General features: G+C 39.9%; 1 protein-coding gene across 1 annotated transcript in view; it reads left to right on the top strand.

The window, feature by feature from the left end:
• FAT4 (FAT atypical cadherin 4) overlaps positions 1-18,878 on the top strand; it is a 144,520-nt gene that overhangs the window by 63,775 nt on the left and 61,867 nt on the right. The window contains exons 2-4 of the mRNA XM_051618629.1: positions 7,744-7,875; positions 11,603-11,864; positions 14,993-15,343. Of these exons, the coding sequence (XP_051474589.1) occupies positions 7,744-7,875; positions 11,603-11,864; positions 14,993-15,343 (745 nt within the window). The remainder of the gene's footprint in view (positions 1-7,743; positions 7,876-11,602; positions 11,865-14,992; positions 15,344-18,878) is intronic.

Raw genomic sequence — 18,878 nt, forward strand, 5'->3', positions numbered from 1 at the left:
AAGAAGCAGCAAATTAAGGTACCTTTTCTTTGCAGCACTAAGTTGAGTATTTGTTAAAAGATAACACAAGAAAGTTACATCCTTTTAATTTTAAATAATGGTGTAAGCAGATTTACACCTGATTTAGACTAGATAGAGGGAAGAAATGTTTTGCAATGAGGGTGGTGAAACACTGAACAGATTGTCCAGAGGGGTGGTAGATGCCCCATCCCTGGGAACATTCAAGGTCAGGCTGGCTCTGAGCAACCTGATCCAGGTGAAGATTTCCCTGCTCGCTGCAGGGGAGTTGGACAAGTATCTTTCCAACCCAAACTATTTGGTTTTTATTTCACTATGTCAGTTAAATCACCGAGTTTTTGAAAACACTCTGGTCTCCCAGCATTATTTAGAAATATTGACACTTTGTAAAACTGAGTTGGTTGGAAAAAAGCAAATTGCCTTACTAAACTCTGCTTTACAGCATGATTTTTAACTCCAGGAGATTTTACACAGTGTTAAAATACTTGAATTAGAGCCCATGGATTAAAATTACCTGGGAAATTCCAGCAATATGTATAAAACTTTTGAATCATGTTCCGTGCGTGTTCGTTTAATGGTGAAAATGAAATATGTTGAAAAAATCCTTTGATCCCTAAGTTTCCAAATAATTTCAAGGCTGGTAGTCAGTAGTAATTCCTGATTTTGTGAGGGGAAGAGGAAATATTCCTATAATTCCTATTCTAGATGGACTCAGATGATTGTCTGTTGCTGCAGATATTGGATCTGCATTGGCGTGATTTGAGCAGGCAGTTGAGTAGCCCAGGGCACCATCCACATCCTCTCTTTCATTAAGGTACTCTTGAGCTCAGACATCAAAATTAAGTCTTGCATCCTTGTCTCCTATGGAGTGTCTAAGTGTGTGGCTCACACATCTATTTATTGCCTACACCTTGTCACCATCACCTAAAATTAGGGATTTTGCCTGAAATGTACTAGGAGTTTGGATTATATTTACTACACTGATTTTTTTCAAAGGCGTTTCCCCAAAACTCAAAGATTTATTGATTGCTGCTGCCCCTCGACATTCAAACTTGAAAGTTTTTTTCCAAACAGTGGAAACCTCTTTAGAGGTGTTTTCACATTTTCTCCCCCAGCTACAGTCTTCCCACTGTTAACAGTGGGATTCTTAACAACTTTGCATTTCTATTTTACAGTTCTGCTGGCCTGCAGCACAATAGACTAATGCAATTTTTAATGTACTAAGATGCACTGGGATTGTTTCCCTCCTGGAAAATGGGATATCCAGATACCTCACTCAGGCTCTAAGCAAAAGCTATTGCCTTGTCCCAAGGCATTTTCTTTAAAAATGGGTTTTCCATCTTGTGTGTGCTGGTTTGGTTTGGCTGGTTTTTGGTAGTGGGGAAAGGGCCCCAGCGGTGGCTCCTGTAAGAAGCCGAGAAGCTTCCCCTGCTCCAAACCCAGCCAAGGAGCCATTAGAGGGACAACAGATGCACCTCTGCCATTGACATACGAACTGAAATGAGACCTGAGCAGAACGAGCACTTAAGGGAGAAGAGCTGTGCTGGGGAAGGAGAGCAGTGCTGGTGGTTGTTGAGGAAGAAGGGGAAGAAGGTGCCCAAGCAAAAGTTTCCCTGCAACCCATGGTGAGATGGCAGCTGTCCCCCTGCAATCGTGGGGGAACATGGTGGAACATTCCCTGAAGGTGCCAGGAGGGGTGAACGTGGCCAGTGGACTTGGATTTTGTGGCCAGAGGATTTGCTGCCTGTGGACTCTGATTATGCAGCCTTGGAAGACCCCGGGCCAGGGGAGTTTGTTCCCGAACCAGCCTGTGACTCTGTGGGAAGCTCAGGCTGGAGCAGCTCCTGACCTCGTGGGAAGGACTCTCTCCCATGGGAGGGATCCCGTGGAGAAGCAGGGAAGGACTGTAAGGAATCCTCCTTCCTGAGGAGGGAGGAGCAGCAGGAACCACCAGCCTGTGAACTGACTAACCCCCCTCCCCTGTGCCTCTCTGCTGCTGGGGGGGAGGAGGGAGAGAAACCGGGAGCGAAGTGATTTGGGCGGGAAGAAGGGAGGGGTGAGGTAAGGTGTGTGAGCCCTGCTCTGTGTGTTGTCTGCGTCCTGTGGGCATCGGATTAGTGTGAAATGAAATTATTATTTTTTCCCAAGTTGAGTCTGCTTGGCCTGGGACCTTAATCCTTGAAGAACCCTCCTTGTCCTTTGTCTCGACCCATGAGCTTCTAGTTGGCCTTTGTCCTCCCCATCCCCGAGTGTGTGTGGGGGGAGCTGAGTGAGTGGCCACAGGACTGTTCCTTTGTTGTCGCGTTGGGCCCAAACCACGACATTGTCGAAATTGTAAAAATGCATGGTCTGTAGTTCAGGTTTTCCACCTTCCTGAGCTCTGCTTTTATTGATTATTCAGGTAATTTTAAAACATAAGGGCTTATTTTTTCCCCCATTCTTACTGCTGCCCAATATTTTGGTTACAGCAAGGTGTGAAGCTGGTTCAGTTTAGCCTGTGGGTTTTAATTATCATTAGAAGCATTAGTTTAGAGATTTTCTGGGACTATCAGTATTATGTATATTTATTTATTTTAAGAGAGAGGATTTTTCTTCTTTCTGGAAATGCATTTTGGCTTGCTGGTACTCTGATAGTTGATCTTTCAGTTCCGTTGCCTTCACGGTTCAGAGGAAGTACACGTGCACGGGTCCTGCAAACACTTAGTGTAACCATAACTTCACTGATGTGAGTAGCCAATATGATTACTCACATCTATAAAAAAAGGCATCTGCACATAGGTGTGTGTTTCTATGGATCAACAAAGCACTGTTTGCTGCCTGAACAAAAAGGTCCCAGCGATGGAGGCAGGAGAAAAACTACTAGTGCTGGACAGGTTCTTCAGTTAGTTACATGGATGTGATAAATTACTAGTTGGATTTTTCTCTTTTATCATCATGAATGAGATTATTTAGAATATTTACCAAGGGATGAGGAATAGAAAATTGGTATCACACTGCCACATCTTCAGCATAGAAGAGTAAGTGCTTTAATTATTTATTTTTAAAAAAACATGAAGGATCATATAAAGGCTTAAGGATTAAAAACCAGAAGTCTTCAGGGCAATGTGTGCAAATGCTGCCTGTAGATCATTAGATGGTATCTCCTGAGAGAGGCAGTGAACATCACGGCAGTGAGCAAAGAGAAGAAGAATGACTCAACAATGTATAAATTGCTAGAAAAGCTGTTGCTTTTCTACTCTGTTTGATCTTTAATCAAATAGCTGTAGCGTTTGAAGCAGTATCGAACATGTGAGACATCTGGGAGTTCCTTTCTTCTTAAATCGTGTTCTATCTATAGATCCCTGATGGAGCGTGTAGCATGGATAGGGTGGCTTTAAGCAGGAATTGCTCCCTGTTAGGGGACTCCTGGGGAAACTTGCTACTGCTATGTGAGGTCATTCATGTTTCCTGTGGCATCTCTTTTCCCCCTCATTCTCATTAGCTAGATGGAAGAACTTTAGAAAACTATTCTGTCTATAAATCCTCCTCACCTTGAAATAAAAGAAAAATAAATGTTAATAAATGTAATAAAATAGAGGGATAGGTTCTGGCTAAATGAGCCCATTGGTTTATAGAAGAAGGTGTTACGATTGGATAGAATTTGGCACATTGCCTTCTAGTGCAATGTTTTATTTTACATACCTTTGTAGCTCATAAACCCAGTAAGTTTGTTCACTAAAATAATTCCTTGTTCCAGAATAAAATGCTCATGTTAAGCGTTTTATGTAGAGCATGGAATTTGTCTAGCCAGTTCAGTAATAATTGTCTGGGATACTAGTATAATTGAAGCAGATTGGTTCTTTTGCTCCAAGAAATGAAACTTTGTCTCTTAATAGCTGTTTCTTAATTCAACAAATAATTCTGAGTAAGTGCAAGAACAGATTGTTCAAATACAAACTCATACGCATTTTGGTTAACAATTTTTTTTTTCCTGATTTCCGTCATCATTGAGTTTCTCCTTGTGTCCCCCAGAATAAATTGTTTTCAGAACCATGTACAACGTATGAAGCTCTTAAAGACTTTGCACAGCAACATCACATCTTTTTCCTGTAGGCTGCTCATAAATGCCATCAATAAATTCAAAGAGGGTATTTTCTACTTTGTTCAAAGTAAACACAACATTTTTAAACAACAGCTAGTTTCCCAGTGACTTCTTGTATGCAGTTTCATGCCCTAGATGCTTAAGTAGATACTGCAAGCTTTATGAAGTGAAGTCCCAGTGTGATTCCTTGTGTCTGTTAAGTCCTGAGGTTTGTCTGAACGGAGAACTTTTTCTTGTATCTGCATTTAAAGTAAATTGAGGCAAAACTGTTTGAGGTGAGTGCTGCCCTCATTCAATCTGTTCTGAATTAGTTTCTGGAGAAAACCACAAGAGACTAATTTGAACAACAAATAAAAATCTTAACAAGATCAAGGTAATTAATGCTTCCTCTGCTTTGAAAACAGCCGTGGCAGCAGGCTGTGGCAATCAGCTTCTCACAGATGAGTTGGGATTGACCATCTGCAATAGTGGTACAAACAAAAAAATGGTCTCTTTTGTTTTGAGGAAAATGTGAAGGTTTTTCTCAAGTCTTTCTCAGAGATGTGTTACTTGAGTGGAATCTCTGCAAACAGGCGCATCGCAGGATCTTATTCTTATGTTTGCAGTACTGTGTGTAGGCTGAAGTAAGAAGTTACAGCAGAAGTAAAAAGATAGCTTTACACAGGGATGCTAACCAACAGTGAATTATGAAGCAGTAGGCATTATTTAAGCCCTGTGGATAAATAGTAAATCATGGAGTAAATGCTCTTTAAAAATATTGTGGTCTATTTCTAAAAATTTCACTTTGCTATTTCAGAATTTCTTATTTTTCCACCATCTAAAGCACGTCTTCAGCATAAAATACAATGTCTTTGTTTACTTGTGAGCTGATTTTTCAGGATAAAATTACTGCCTCTATTATTATTCTACTTTTTTTTTTCCAGTTCTCTGGAATCTGACTTTATAACTAATTTATTTTGTTCCACAACCCTCAGCCATCTGTATTCTTGGATTCTCTTTTACATTATGAAAGTTGTAGACACTGCAGAGCTGCTAAGCCAAAGCCCCAGAAGTTGTTGTATATTTTTCTTATGATTTTTACAAAGGGCAATCTCTCATCATGAAAATGGGTTCTGGTGGTGAAATGTCACCTGCAGCTGAAACATTAGCTGTGCAGGACATACATGGTATGAAATCACAGAGCTCGGCAGCTGATTACCTTGAAACCATTATCTGGGGAAATGCAATACTTTGTGCAGAAGAGAGTAGTTGGCTGTGCCAGTTCATGGGGCAGAACCCACTTGGCAAGGCTAGCTGGCAAAATCCTTGAGCTGTCATTTCTTACTGTCTTTCTCCCTTTTCTGTGATTAATTGTTACCCAGATGCAGCAACCATTGTGAAAACCAACATGGACTGCTTTATTCTTGGAAAGTTAGTGTCTGGTTAGTTAGTTGTCAAATCATTGCTTGTGATGCTCTGGTGAGCACTGCTTGTGCTTCTGTTGTCAGGGATTTAGATTTAACAATAAAACCTTCTGGTTTAATTTCTCTGGGGCCATGAAGTGTTTTGTGAATGGTCAAAGGATTTAAATGTGGTATAAATATAAAATGGCCTTCTATTAAAAGCTATGTAAGGGATCAGTTTTTGTCTACTCTTCCAGCAGATATATCTATAATATTAATGCAATATTTCCTCTGATTTAAAGACATTCCAGTTCTCTAGTGCTGTGGAAAAGTTCTGTCAGGCTAACAGTGACAATAACCTACTATGGGCATAAATACTGAACACAAACTGGAAAAAAAAAATCATAAAAAAAATATGAAAAAGCTCACTCACTTGAGTTGACTGAGGATGACTTAGATCTCCAGGTGGAAGGTGTCTCCCTGTGTGGTATAAATTCTAACCAGTGACTGATGTAGCCATAATGTGTTCACAGTGGACTAGATCTCTGCATACTCTTGGAGGAAAAATGTTTATCAGGGAAATAGCTGAGCTCCTTTCAGCCTTCTCTGCATTAGAATCAGCCTTCTCTGCATTAGAAACATCCTCTAAGGCAAAAGAGGTGGGTGTGTGAGGATCAGATGCACTCCCAGAGTATTTAGTGTCTACAGCAGTTTATATCTTCAATGAAGAACAATAGCATGACACACCAAATGTGTTCCATTAATAAGTCTAGCACTGGTTAAGCTTTCTGACCCAGTTGCCTTTGGGAGGACAGAAGATGGATAAGATGGAGCATCCTTCAGGATGTGGTCTCAAGAAGCCCACAAAGGACTGATCACCTTAGGCTGCAGCCGCTGAGAGCTCAAGGACAGATGGCAGCAGCAAGTGAGCCCAGGCGACTTGGTTGTTCTGTGGGGACAGCCACAGTCTCTTGTCACTAAAGTGCTGATCTTTGCCACCATCCTGATGATCAAGTCATAATGGCTTGGCAACTGATGGTCTCTTTGAAAACAGAATGTAAAAAGAAAGTATTATGGCAGTGACTAGAGATTATAGAAACTAGAAATCAGAAATAACTGTGTTTATTATATCCAGGGCAGTCTAACCCATAGATTTTCAGCTAAGTGCAGGGAGATTCCTGGTGGATAATGACATGGCAGGTTCTGGGGGATAAATAATACTTTGTCTGTCAATCTAGGTATCTTCTTTAAGTCATCCACACTTTTGCCTCCCTTCCTGTCCAACAGCCCTATCTGCCTTTCTGTATTCCTTGATGAGCAGTCATGAGCAGTAATGACAGCTTTCTTTCACCTACTCTGTTTTCTCATTAGTGGATCTTCAGAGTTTGGTGACTGTTTAGAATTTTGGATCCAAAACAAGTATTTTTTTCATGATAAATGTCAAACATCAGTGTCCCCTCTTTCCCTTTTTTTTTGGAATATTACACACAATAAGCAACAAGGGAAAGTGAGCTCTGCAGCTTTGTGAGTTGGCATCAGCAGGGCAGCAATCCTGCTTATGAAAAACTAGGAGTAAAGAACTCACAGCAACCTTTCAGGAACTATCATTGCTACTTGGAGAAGCATACAAATTTCATACATGAAAAGAGCATTTGTTTTGGTGTAAATAGGCAAGGAGTAGCTGCTAGTGGGTGCTTAGAAAGTAACATTTATCTTTGCAATTAGAGGAGAGCTTAGAGAAAGAGTGAAAAACAGATATTTTTTTTTTTTTAAATATAAAGTGCAAGGTTGTTTTTTCCTCCCTTGGAATGGAGAGTTGCCAATATATAAACATTTCAGAGAGAATTTTACACCACCTCATCTTTATGTCAGGCAGCATTTAATGGTTGAATGATCTCCTGCCCCAGGACTTGGCAGCTGTCCTCCAGGGGCTGACTTTGAGGATTACAATGACAGTCCATCAGTGGATCTTTTCCAACATAAACTAGACTAGGACCATTTAAAATCAGTTGCTATCAACAAGTCAAATTAGCTTTATTTATGCTAGAGGCTTTCCTATGAGTATTTTATAACAATGTGGAATTTTAATATCTAGAGGGGCTTTTCCTGTTGTTGGTGTGATTTGGGGAATGTTCTAATTCATGTGACTAAGAACACTGTACCTGATTTCTTTCAAAATTATGTGATTTGTAACATTCACATCCAATCAGCGTCTCTAACTTGCAGCACTCACCAAACTTTTCCTCATTCATACTTTAACAGGTGGAAATAACACTTCAAGATATCAATGACAACCCACCAGTATTCCCCACAGATATGCTTGATCTGACTGTGGAAGAGAATATAGGAGATGGATCTAAAATACTGCAGCTGACAGCCATGGATGCAGATGAGGTAGGAGCATGGTTTCATATTTGAATATCTGAATATCTGTAGTAAAAGTGATGGAATTAAGTGTTTCTACCTGTTTTCTTCATGAGAATTTGGCCTCAGGGAGTCATTGTGGTCATGCTTTAAACTGTGTTCGGCCTGATCACAAATCTGTGTTCAGTGTCATGGAATCACACAGAGGCAAACACACAGGAACAAGTGAGACAACGACTGTCACTTGAAGGCTGCTCACTGGTTTGTACATAATGAATTAGTATTTTCCTAACAACTTCATGAGTGGTGCCACTAATGGCAAAAAATGCCCCACGTTTTGGTTTTAGGGGGTCTAGTTGTTCCCAGTCTCCTCATACACCATACTTGATGACTTGGCAAAGGCACTGGACTGCCTGGCTTGTGATAAAGATTTACTGACATTCGGTTTAAGACCACAGCTTGAGAGCTAAACTAACTTTGAAGCAGAGATGATGTAGTTGATGTGTTGAGCCCAATTTCGAGGTGTGCAATAAAACTGATGTGAGACAATCCTTGGAGAATGAGAAAACTTTGATAATGCCTGCTCGCCCTTTGACTAGAACTGTTTAATATCAATGTTATCCTTTCTGAAAGAAGTTTTTTATTTCACCAAAGAGAGGGAAAAAGAAATAATGCTAAAATATGTGCTCTGTACATGAACCAGTTTGAAAAATCGTTTTGCCCACTTAGTCGCAGCATCCTCACAGTAACAAATCTAAGGAGCTATTAAAAACTAGCCACAGCCTTTGAGCTACTGATATTAAACAATTGGCCAGTCAGCTTAGCAAGGGATATTGCATCTTGTATGTGTCAGGCAGATATATCCACATATAATTTGATGTGTTAATTTCTTTTGAAAAGTAAGTTAGGAGAATGTTAATCATATCGTTTCATGCACTTGAAATTACTGTTTCCACTGGGGAAAGGCTTGAAAAGGCAACATATGCTTGCAAAGAAGTTTGTGTTGTCATTAAAATATAGGATTACACTTGACAAAAACAACCAATTCTTCTTTCAAATAATAAGGTAATTCAACCCCCTCAAGAGAATTTTATTTTGGCCTTTTTGTGTTAGCTTGGTTAGTCGTCCTGTGACTGTTAATTGATGTACTTAATCTTACTACTGCAGAGGGAACCACTGGAACACCCTCAGGAACAGTACAACTTTTTGTTCTCTTTATTTTGTGGTAGGAGCCTGACATACAGACAATAAAATAGGACATGAGAAAGGTGCATATTTCTAACAAAAATTGTAGCTGCTTGTCCTCAGATTAGGAAGAAATAAATATTGAACTTCCTCTCTCTGCTGTCATATGGCAAACTGATATCTAAGATTTTAGCAAAATATTATACTTCAGCCTCTTTTTGACCATTCCTAAACTGCATCTAATGTGTTACCCAATCTGAAACACTCCATCCAGTGGGAACTGATTTGTTACCTTAGAAACCAGTCATCTATTTATAAAAAAGTGTTTATTTCAGTTTCCCTACCGGCACGTTTGTTGAGCAAACCCTTTACAAAGAGTCCAAGGTTTTTAGCAATGTACAGTTTAGGGTTAAGATACTCAACTTTTCTTTTTCTGTTTTTTCCCCCTCCTCTTTGAAGTTGAGGGCGTAAGGGATGCCTCTCGTTTTTCATGTAATATTCCTGTGACATTATGTTTTTCTGTTTGTTTTTTTTTGCACATGCAACCAATGTGTGCAACTCATTAAAAGACCATGCTGCCTTTTCTACATGCACAGGTGCTTTCCAAATCAAAGTTTTAGCTTCAAAAGGATGGCAGAACCCTTACAAGTTATGGCTGAGTTGTGTACAAAACCGCCTCATACAAATATTTTAAAATGGTAGCATAAAGGCAGCAAATTTCAAATCCTTGTCATAATAAGGACATTGTAGAGATCAGCTAGTCAAACAGGTAGTGAAGGATGGGGTCATTTCAGCTATCTGAAATTGTCATCGGATGTTTTTGCTCAGCTGCACAATGGCAGGAAAGCGTGTGATGTCCCCCAGGTACACCTGAGCACACAAATGCTATGTACCCTGAAGCACTGTGTGCAGCTCTTAGGGTTGGACATCTGTAGAAGCTTGTTTTCTTTCTAAATTGCATTTTATCAGTTAGCTTGGTCCAAGTCTTTGAAACAACACTCCAGAGAGAACATTTGGCACAAGGCACCCTCATAAGGTCAGGTAACAAATGCTTGTCTCATCTCACAAATACCAACAAGCGTTTATCTCTCTTAATTTGCTTTTACAGGCAAGAGTGTTTCAAGCTATAGAACTTCTTTCTCCCTGATCTCTTTGGTCGGTTGTTCACTGCAGAAGTGCCACTCCAAGTTCTGGCCTGGCACCACAGGAGGGCACAGTAAATATTTGCTCACCCCCCCCAAAATGCATTGCTGGGCACAGTCAGCAAGCAGGGTGTATAAATGCATGTCTCTGGTCTTTGAGGTTGCCAGACCTTCAGTGTTCTTAAGCCAGTCTTGGAAAAAGAAGGACATGACCCCAGGATCTCAAGCCTCTTTCTGTGTTCCTTTAAAGACCAATGTCAGCCTGCTAAGAAGCAAAATTCATAGCTGATAATTGGCTTTTTGGGGAGATGTCACTCATGCTGGTGCTGGGTGTGGTAGCCTGCTGCTTTATAGCCCCTGGACCACCCTCTGGCTGCAGCATCATGTGGTGCAGCCCATCCCCAGCAGGTGGGTGAGAACCAAGCTCAGGTAGCATCCCTTTTTCTAGGAGACCTGAGTACTCCTCACCTGTAAGGTGAATGGATTTTCAAGGGTGCAGGTGACTTCTCTCAGTGTTTGTGACAGGGCAGGGCTGGGGCAAAATGCACTGTGTCAGTGTTTTTTCAATTGAAGTTTCCATATTTTTTCCTAAGTTTTAATTTCAACCTCTAAGGGGAAAAAACAAACAAACAAACAAATTAACAAAACAGGTTATTTTTCTGTTTAATGTTACTTTTCCTTATAAGCAAAATGCTCAAATTCCTTATGAATCCTTTTTTCCCAAAGACAGATTAGATACTTGGACCCAAAATCAAATGCTTTTCACTTCCAGCATGGCACAAGAGCTCAGAGCCAAGATTTCAATGACACATGATCTGTCAGTTTGAGGCTGTTTATTTACAGGAATAAGTTTGTTTCCATGCAGAAACTGGCTTTGGAGGGGCTGCAGTAAGCACAACTTCCCTGAGTTTCTCCAGGAGCTGCAGCCCTTGCCACACATGCTGGCTGGTGGAGCTGCTGTGTGGCTGCCCTTAGTTCTCCCTCTTTTCATTCCTTCCTCCATCCCATCCAGAGGCAGAGCTGATCCCATTGGCAGGAATTTAATTTAACCTTTGGATGTAAAACAAGAAGAATAAACACTGATCCCTGTTGAGAGGGAAGATATTACACTGCTCAGGGATACTGCCTTGAAATTAAAGCAGGTATCAGAGCTGTATGGTATTGACTGGATGTGATTCTTTTATGAACAGTGGAACAAAAAGTATCTGGGAAATCTTATCATTTCACATCTCATAAATAAAAACTGTGTGCGTATGCATCTTTACTGGGGGACTGAAGCAGGGACTGGGCAGGAAGGCTGTTTATTAAAGGAAACTGTTCAGAAAAATATTGGCCAAGTGCAGTTACGGGAATGATTCTTGTCTTACTGAAAATTACAATGTGGTTTTCCTGGCAAATAACTTGATTTGACCACTTCTGGTTTTGTTTAGGGAGCCAATGCCCTCGTCACATACACGATTATCAGTGGTGCAGATGATAGCTTCCACATTGACCCCGAGTCAGGAGACCTGATAGCCACCAAGCGCCTGGACCGAGAGCGCCGCTCCAAGTACTCCTTGCTGGTTCGTGCTGATGATGGCCTGCAGTCCTCAGACATGAGAATAAACATCACTGTTAGTGATGTTAATGACCACATCCCCAAATTCTCCAAGCCAGTGTATTCCTTTGACATTCCGGAAGATGCCACTCCAGGTAAACAGGAAATACTCTAAAATAGATGGAATAGATTGTGCCCTTGTGGCTAAGAAGGCCAATGGCATCCTGGGGTGCATTAGAAAGGGTGTGGTTGTAGGTCAAGAGAGGTTCTCCTCCCCCTCTATTCTGCCTTGGTGAGGCTGCATCTGGAATATTGTGTCCAGTTCTGGGCCCCTCAGTTCAAGAAGGACAGGGAACTGCTTGAAAGAGTCCAGCGCAGAGCCACAAAGATGATGAAGGGAGTGGAACATCTCCCTTATGAGGAAAGGCTGAGGGAGCTGGGTCTCTTTAGTTTGGAGAAAAGGAGACTGAGGGGTGACCTCATCAATGTTTACAAATACGTAAAGGGTGAGTGTCAAGAAGATGGAGTTAAGCTTTTTTCAGTGATGACCAGTGATAGGACAAGGAGTAATGGATACAAATTGGAGCATAGGAGGTTTAAGGTGAATATCAGAAATTTTTTTTTTACTGTGAGAGTGACAGAGCACTGGAACAGGCTGCCCAGAGAGGTTGTGGAGTCTTCTTCACTGGAGACATTCAAAACCCGCCTGGATGCCTTCCTGTGTGATGTACTCTAGGTGACCCTGCTCTGGCAGGGGGGTTGGACTAAATGATTTTTCAAGGTCCCTTCCAACCCCTAGGATTCTATGATTCTATGAATTTTTTCCTTTTTTTCAGTCCTTAGGGACTCAAGGGGGAGGGAGTAGCTGACCTGTCCGACCTGGCTGGGAGACAGAAGATGCTGAAGGCATCTGATGATGGTGTGAATCCAATGATGGGGTGGAGAAGCAGAGGGAATCACCTCATGCTGAAAGTCTGCTTGCTAGGAAATCCATATCACTAGCAAGGTCAAATTTATTTTCAGTGGGAAATGAAGAAATGATTGCCACTCAAATAAATCCTAGATGCAGAATAGGCATTATGCCTGTGTCCCAGTGGAAGCCTCTTGAGTGAGCCTCTTAGAAAACAGCAAACAGGAAAGCAGGAGGAGGAACAACATACAGGATACAAACATACAACCTATCACAAAGATGTAGTGGTGATGCTAGAATTGATTTAGTGAGCTATCTTCAGTGAGTATGATTTGCAGAACTGCATTCATCAAGGTTAGGATCAGCAAATGGGTGACCACTGAGCAGCTAGTAATGCATTGATTCCTTTATGATTTTCCCTACATAGACTAACCCTAGTATAATGTTTCCTTGATCTCATCTTTTACTCCTTTTTTTGACAATGCTTTTGTAGAAAATCTAACCTTGAGATGATAAATTCTGATTGCTAGATGTGATCACTGACCCTCTAAAGTTACCGTGGTTTTTTTTTTAAAGCATGTTTCATGTGTGAGAGTGTTTCAGTGTTTAAAAGTTAGGTCAAAAGCTAGAAAATATTTAGACCAAAAAACCGTGCTGTATTATTATGTTTCCAGATGAGAAATTAGTATTACTTGCACTTAAATGTTTCCTGTATGTTATACAGACTGCTAGTATAAAAGCAGTATCTGTCAATATTAGTAACTGAAGCATCTTAGAACCTTGTTCTAAAATATGAATAGACAAGAATTGCAAAAGACTTGGTGATAGCTTTCCTGCTTTTATTAAGGCTTTGACTTCTAAGCGTGGGAGGCTGAGCTTGGCACAACCAAGATTACCTCCCTGTCTTCAACTTTTGCACTGTCCCCCACCATCCCAGTCCCGAAATTCAGTGGTGTTTTGTGTTAAAGGATTGAAGTGCAATCAGCTGTGCCTCAGGGATATGATCTGAAAGTAATCGAGACGTCTGTGTTGCATGGGGTGGTTCAGTTGCTGATCCCCAGCTACACTCTTCTCTCCTGTCACTCAAGAGTTCTGAGGCTCAGTCTGGTTTAGCAGGAATAACCCTGGAAATGCCCAGTGTAATTCCCTCCACTTTAAGATGAGGCTTCTCTCTAATAATTTACGGGGTGTGCATTTGTGCCTGATACCCAGCTCAGCAGTGATGGATGCCAAAGGGAGAAACAGGTACCAGAGCAGCTGACAGTTTTGTCTGGAGGGGAAGAAGCACTGCGAAGTTTCCCCTTCATGACTCTGCTCTCTATCCCAGGGAATAATCCCCGTTCCCCTTGCAGTCTGGCAGCCACAGTTGAAAATTGTACCTTCCCTGGGCCCCAGTGAGGCTCTCCACTGAGCTTCCCTGACCCTGCTAAGCAGCAAACTTGCCTGGAGGGTTGATAACCCCATCCAGCTTCCCATCCCATGCCTCTCCACCAATTAATGCACAATCAGAAAGCTTAAACCATAAGGTAGTCAAATGAATGTAAAAGATACCAGAATCTTCAGCTGGATTAAAGGAAATTGTAGCACCATTCTTCATTCTGATGATAAATGATTTTAATTGTCACATTGCTTGAAAATAGTTAACTGTGCTGCAATGCATGTAATTCATCTGGTTCAATGGAAAAGAAATGATTTATTTTCTTGGAATTGAGCTAATCTTAATTATAATTAATGTTTGAAATACTAAAAAGTGACACTTAATTTCCAAACTTTCGTAAGATAGGTCAGTCATGCAAACACAGCTATGCAGAAATGAAAACAATGGCACAAATTCACAAGGAGTTGAATTTCAGAAAACAATGAAGAAATAGACCCCTATAAGGTTTCTAGTTTTCAAACCACAGTTACCCTATGAAGGTACTTTTTCAAAATGTAGAGCTGGGATATTTGATACATACTGACACTTCAGTTTCTGCATTTAGAAAGAAATACCTAGAAGGTTTTAGAACTCAGAATTGCCCGTGGGAAGGAGAGTATCCTCTGAGTTATAGAAAGAAAATACTTAGCCAGGAGAAAAGGTATTTCTGCCCCCTCTGATATCTCATCTGAACATGTTTCCCTTTAAAGATAAAAACAAAAATTCCTGCCCATTTTTTGTGCTTTGTTTTGTTTTTTTAATGGTAACCCTTTAAAATTATACTGAATACTGTTCCTTTCAGCTTTGAAAAACCTTTCATAGTAGCTAGCCATACAAAACTGAGGCTTCAACTTCTATCAGAGGATCCCTTTTATTCCCCAGAGCTGCTGGATGATAAGCTGGCTCTGATCCCACCATTGAGCAGACTGATTTTGCTGTCCTGTTATGCTGTGCAGGTTCCTTAGTGGCAGCCATTCTAGCCACTGACGACGACTCTGGAATCAATGGGGAAATCACATACACTGTTAGTGAAGATGATGAGGAAGGCGTCTTCTTCCTGAACCCTGTTACTGGAGTCTTCAACCTGACTCGGGCACTGGACTATGAGGTACAGCAGTATTACATCCTTACTGTCCGTGCTGAAGACGGGGGAGGCCAATTTACTAGCATCAGAGTGTACTTCAATATCTTGGACATCAACGATAACCCACCCATGTTCAGCACGACCTCATACAGCACATCTTTGATGGAGAATCTGGCTCCAGGATCTGCTATTCTCAACTTCAGTGTCACTGATGCGGATGATGGTAGGTGCTTCTTCGTGTTCTCTATCTCTGATGATAAATACATATTTCACCTTAGCAACATATTAAAAGACCTAGTAGAAAAAGCAAATTAGGGCTACCTTTAGGATGCCATCACGCTTAAATTCCATCATGCTTAAATTCACTGCATGCTGTGTAAATAGAAGTTATTTTTCTTACTTTTCACATTAGGTTTAAGTGGGTGGTTTCTTCCTTATTTTTATTTGCAGTACATTAAAGATGTAGTCAAATACTGCTTTTAACTGCTGTTGGGGAAATGAGTTGCAGAGCTGTATTTTACGTAGAGCCTGTTACAGCAGTAGAACACTGATTTCTCCCCTGGTGCTTAGGTTACACATTTAAATTAGACCTAAGTGTTCACTCAGACTGTTTTTTTCTTAAAGCTGATATTATATGCTAATAAGGTTCTGGCAATATGAGACATTATCTGCAATCATCTTAAATGTCATGTAACTGAAAGTGTATCATGAAGAGAATTGCGATCTACAGGGTATTGATAGTGGAGGTTAAAAAACTGATTAAAAGAGATAATGAGAAAAATTCTCATTAAAATAAGCTTTAATGTAGGGATTATTTACAGCGTCTAGGTGGTGTTATTGTGTCAGATTATAAAATATATAATGTTTATAGCTTGCTTAATCATTTTGCAAAACAGTTTATGTCCAATCAAGAATAATTATACAATATTGCCATGAAATACATAAAAATAATTCCCTAGCACAGTGTTCTCTTTAAGTGTCCACAGACATTAGTCAGTGTGGTTTTATACAAAGTCATTCATAGCACTCATAGTGACTCTACAGGTGAGGGTTATTTTTATGACATGTTAAGCCACTTTGTCTCCTCAACTTGACGCTGGCTCAGCAAAGCCCATAGAAATGTCTTGTACTGAAGTGTATTCTTCAAGTGCAAAGTGCCTACATACGTGGAGGAATCTCAGTTTATGCATACGAAACAACTGAGCTGATCAAGATTATTCAGTAAAACAGTTTTTCATCAGGAAATGCTGAGTTGTTGAACTCAGACATTTTGTGGGAACATACATTTTGTGCTGATAGATGGAATTTTCCATGGTAAAAATTGTGCAAGCAGTTTTTAGATCAAAATAGGAAAGTAAGCAAGAAGAGATTCTGTAAGATAAGCCAAAAAGTCAGGAATTATAACTTGGTGATACTGGCTATTCTTGCATGGATCTCATTCACCACTCTTGTTAAAGCTTTAATTTTATGTAAACTAAGTATACGTTGGAGGAGAAACTTGTGCTTGCATCATGTGTATCCAGGGAAGGGGTTGTTCCTTCTGACCTGTAGATAAATGGGTTTTGTCTAATCTACCTCTTTCTATTTCTCATTTTCCTGTTAGGAGTACAATCCCTGGTTTCAAAACTTTTTGGAAGTTAAATTCACTCAACCATTATGGGTTTGTTTTCCTTTTCTCTTGCACCTCATACATTAATTTCCATCTGCGCGCAGTGGACGTCAACTATATCATTGCACTGATGTATCATTTTACATTCATCATGCACTCAATTATCAAGGAAGCAAATGAGTATTTGAGGAGTAATGCAATGAAAAGTCAGATATCTTGCCTTTTATATTTTCTGGCACACTTATTTTCCTAACAGGCTGGATTTAGAATTAATAGGGCAGAAATTTCCTTCCAAGAGCGTGCCAGGTTGAGTTTCCCCATAGGACTATAACTTCAGCAAATGTTATGATCTATTGGTGTCTCTGTTTCAAGCCCAAATTTGTTATCCTGTGTCATCTTACATATATCTAGAGTACAGAAATGGCTCATACTGTACTCTTCTGCATGTCTCTCAGAGATCATGCACTCAATGCATACAAATAACATTTCAGAGATTATGCACGTTCTACAATCCCATAGTTTGAAAGAGCTCTGAAAAGATACTGTTTTATAACAACATGTGCTTGGTGTTTTAGGATAAATACAGATGAAGGACAAAAATCTGGTGATGGTGAAACTGCTGCCATTTTAATTTTAATGTTCAACACAGCCTTTAGGAAACAGTACCTGTTTATCCCAGCTTGGACAGTTTCATATACAGATACATAATAAATATCAGCTACAGCTCTTGGTTATTCACAGAGCAATGAAGAACTCAGTTTCATTGAACACATTCATTTTTGAGATTCAGATTTTAATTTTATCTACATAAAATTATCAAGAAAATCCTCAGGGCAAAGCAGAGGCTTGTCTGTTTGTCAAAAAGTATAGCAAGGTATTCCTTCAGGCAAAAAACAGTGGAATTTCCCAGTTAGACTCTTCAGGTATTTACAGAATGGATGGAGGAAGTAGGATTTTTTTTTTGTCTTAGTAAATAATTCAAAACAGAAACAAAACTCCTAAAAAAGTGTCATCATTAAATTGGTGGCTCCATGTCTGAGCTGTCACTCAGTTCTATGAGATTAACCCTCAGATTTCGTAAACTCAGAAGTTCAGCAAAGAGACTGCCCCGATGTTCTCCCTAAGAAAAGCCCAACACCCAACCTGGGGAGAGAGAGGAGATGGTTGAGGTGCACAGTGCCAGGTTGGCATGCTGTGTTTAAAAAATAATCATTCATTAAGCAACAGTCCTGGCTCCGGAGGTGTTTAGACAACTCCTTTTGCTTCACCAGTTACTCTATATAAGCATTAACAGCATTGAAACATAGAGAATACAGGACAAGGGACAAAAAGGTACATGGAGGTGAAATAAAGAATAAATAGTAAGTTTTATAGGAACAAACACCACCATAAAAATCATTGCGGGGGGGAAAGCATTTAAAAAAAATAATTTTCTTCAGGAAGATCTAATTCCTAATTTTGTCAATTGGCAAAGATTTTGAATTGCCAGAAAGCACTTGAAATCAGAATACTTTCATCCATATAATTAGCTGAACAAAAGATAGACTAACATTAAACTTTCACAGTCTTTCACTTGATCAAAGTAATGTAGAAATACTTAATATCTGCATATAAATGTATTTATTAAATCGTGTTAACATATTTTGTCTTTCATGTTTGCTTCTATTTAGTTTATAATGAAGTTCCTACAAGAGAAGGAGAGAAGGAAAGACGCCAATTAGAGTAGCCACTGGGGGAAAGTCAAGCAAGACTAGAGTTCCCAAGTCTGAGCATAATCAACAGCAGAGATTAGTAAATCTAATGCAGGAATAGTTTTATTATCAAAGCAATTCTGTCAAAGGGGAAAGAGCTGCTTAGTAAAAATGACAAAACACACAGCAAAGTAATCAGCTACTTAAGCAGACAACTTGGTTTCTTTGCATGAAAAAGCGATTTTGAGGGTTAAATTAGCAGCAAATAGTCTGTTGAACTACTAATCCTAAATCACAGTCTTTATGACTCAGGAAAGAAAACACAGTCTTCAAAATTAATTAAAATAGGAGTAACATAGATATCTTAATTTTTAAAAATATTTTAATATCTATAAATAAATGAGAAAAGACTAATTTCTATTAGGTGTTCCCAAAAATTAGTTGTTTAGAGTGAACTC

The sequence above is a fragment of the Apus apus genome, chromosome 4 (assembly GCF_020740795.1).
Source record: "Apus apus isolate bApuApu2 chromosome 4, bApuApu2.pri.cur, whole genome shotgun sequence".
Taxonomy (NCBI): Eukaryota; Metazoa; Chordata; class Aves; order Apodiformes; family Apodidae; genus Apus; species Apus apus.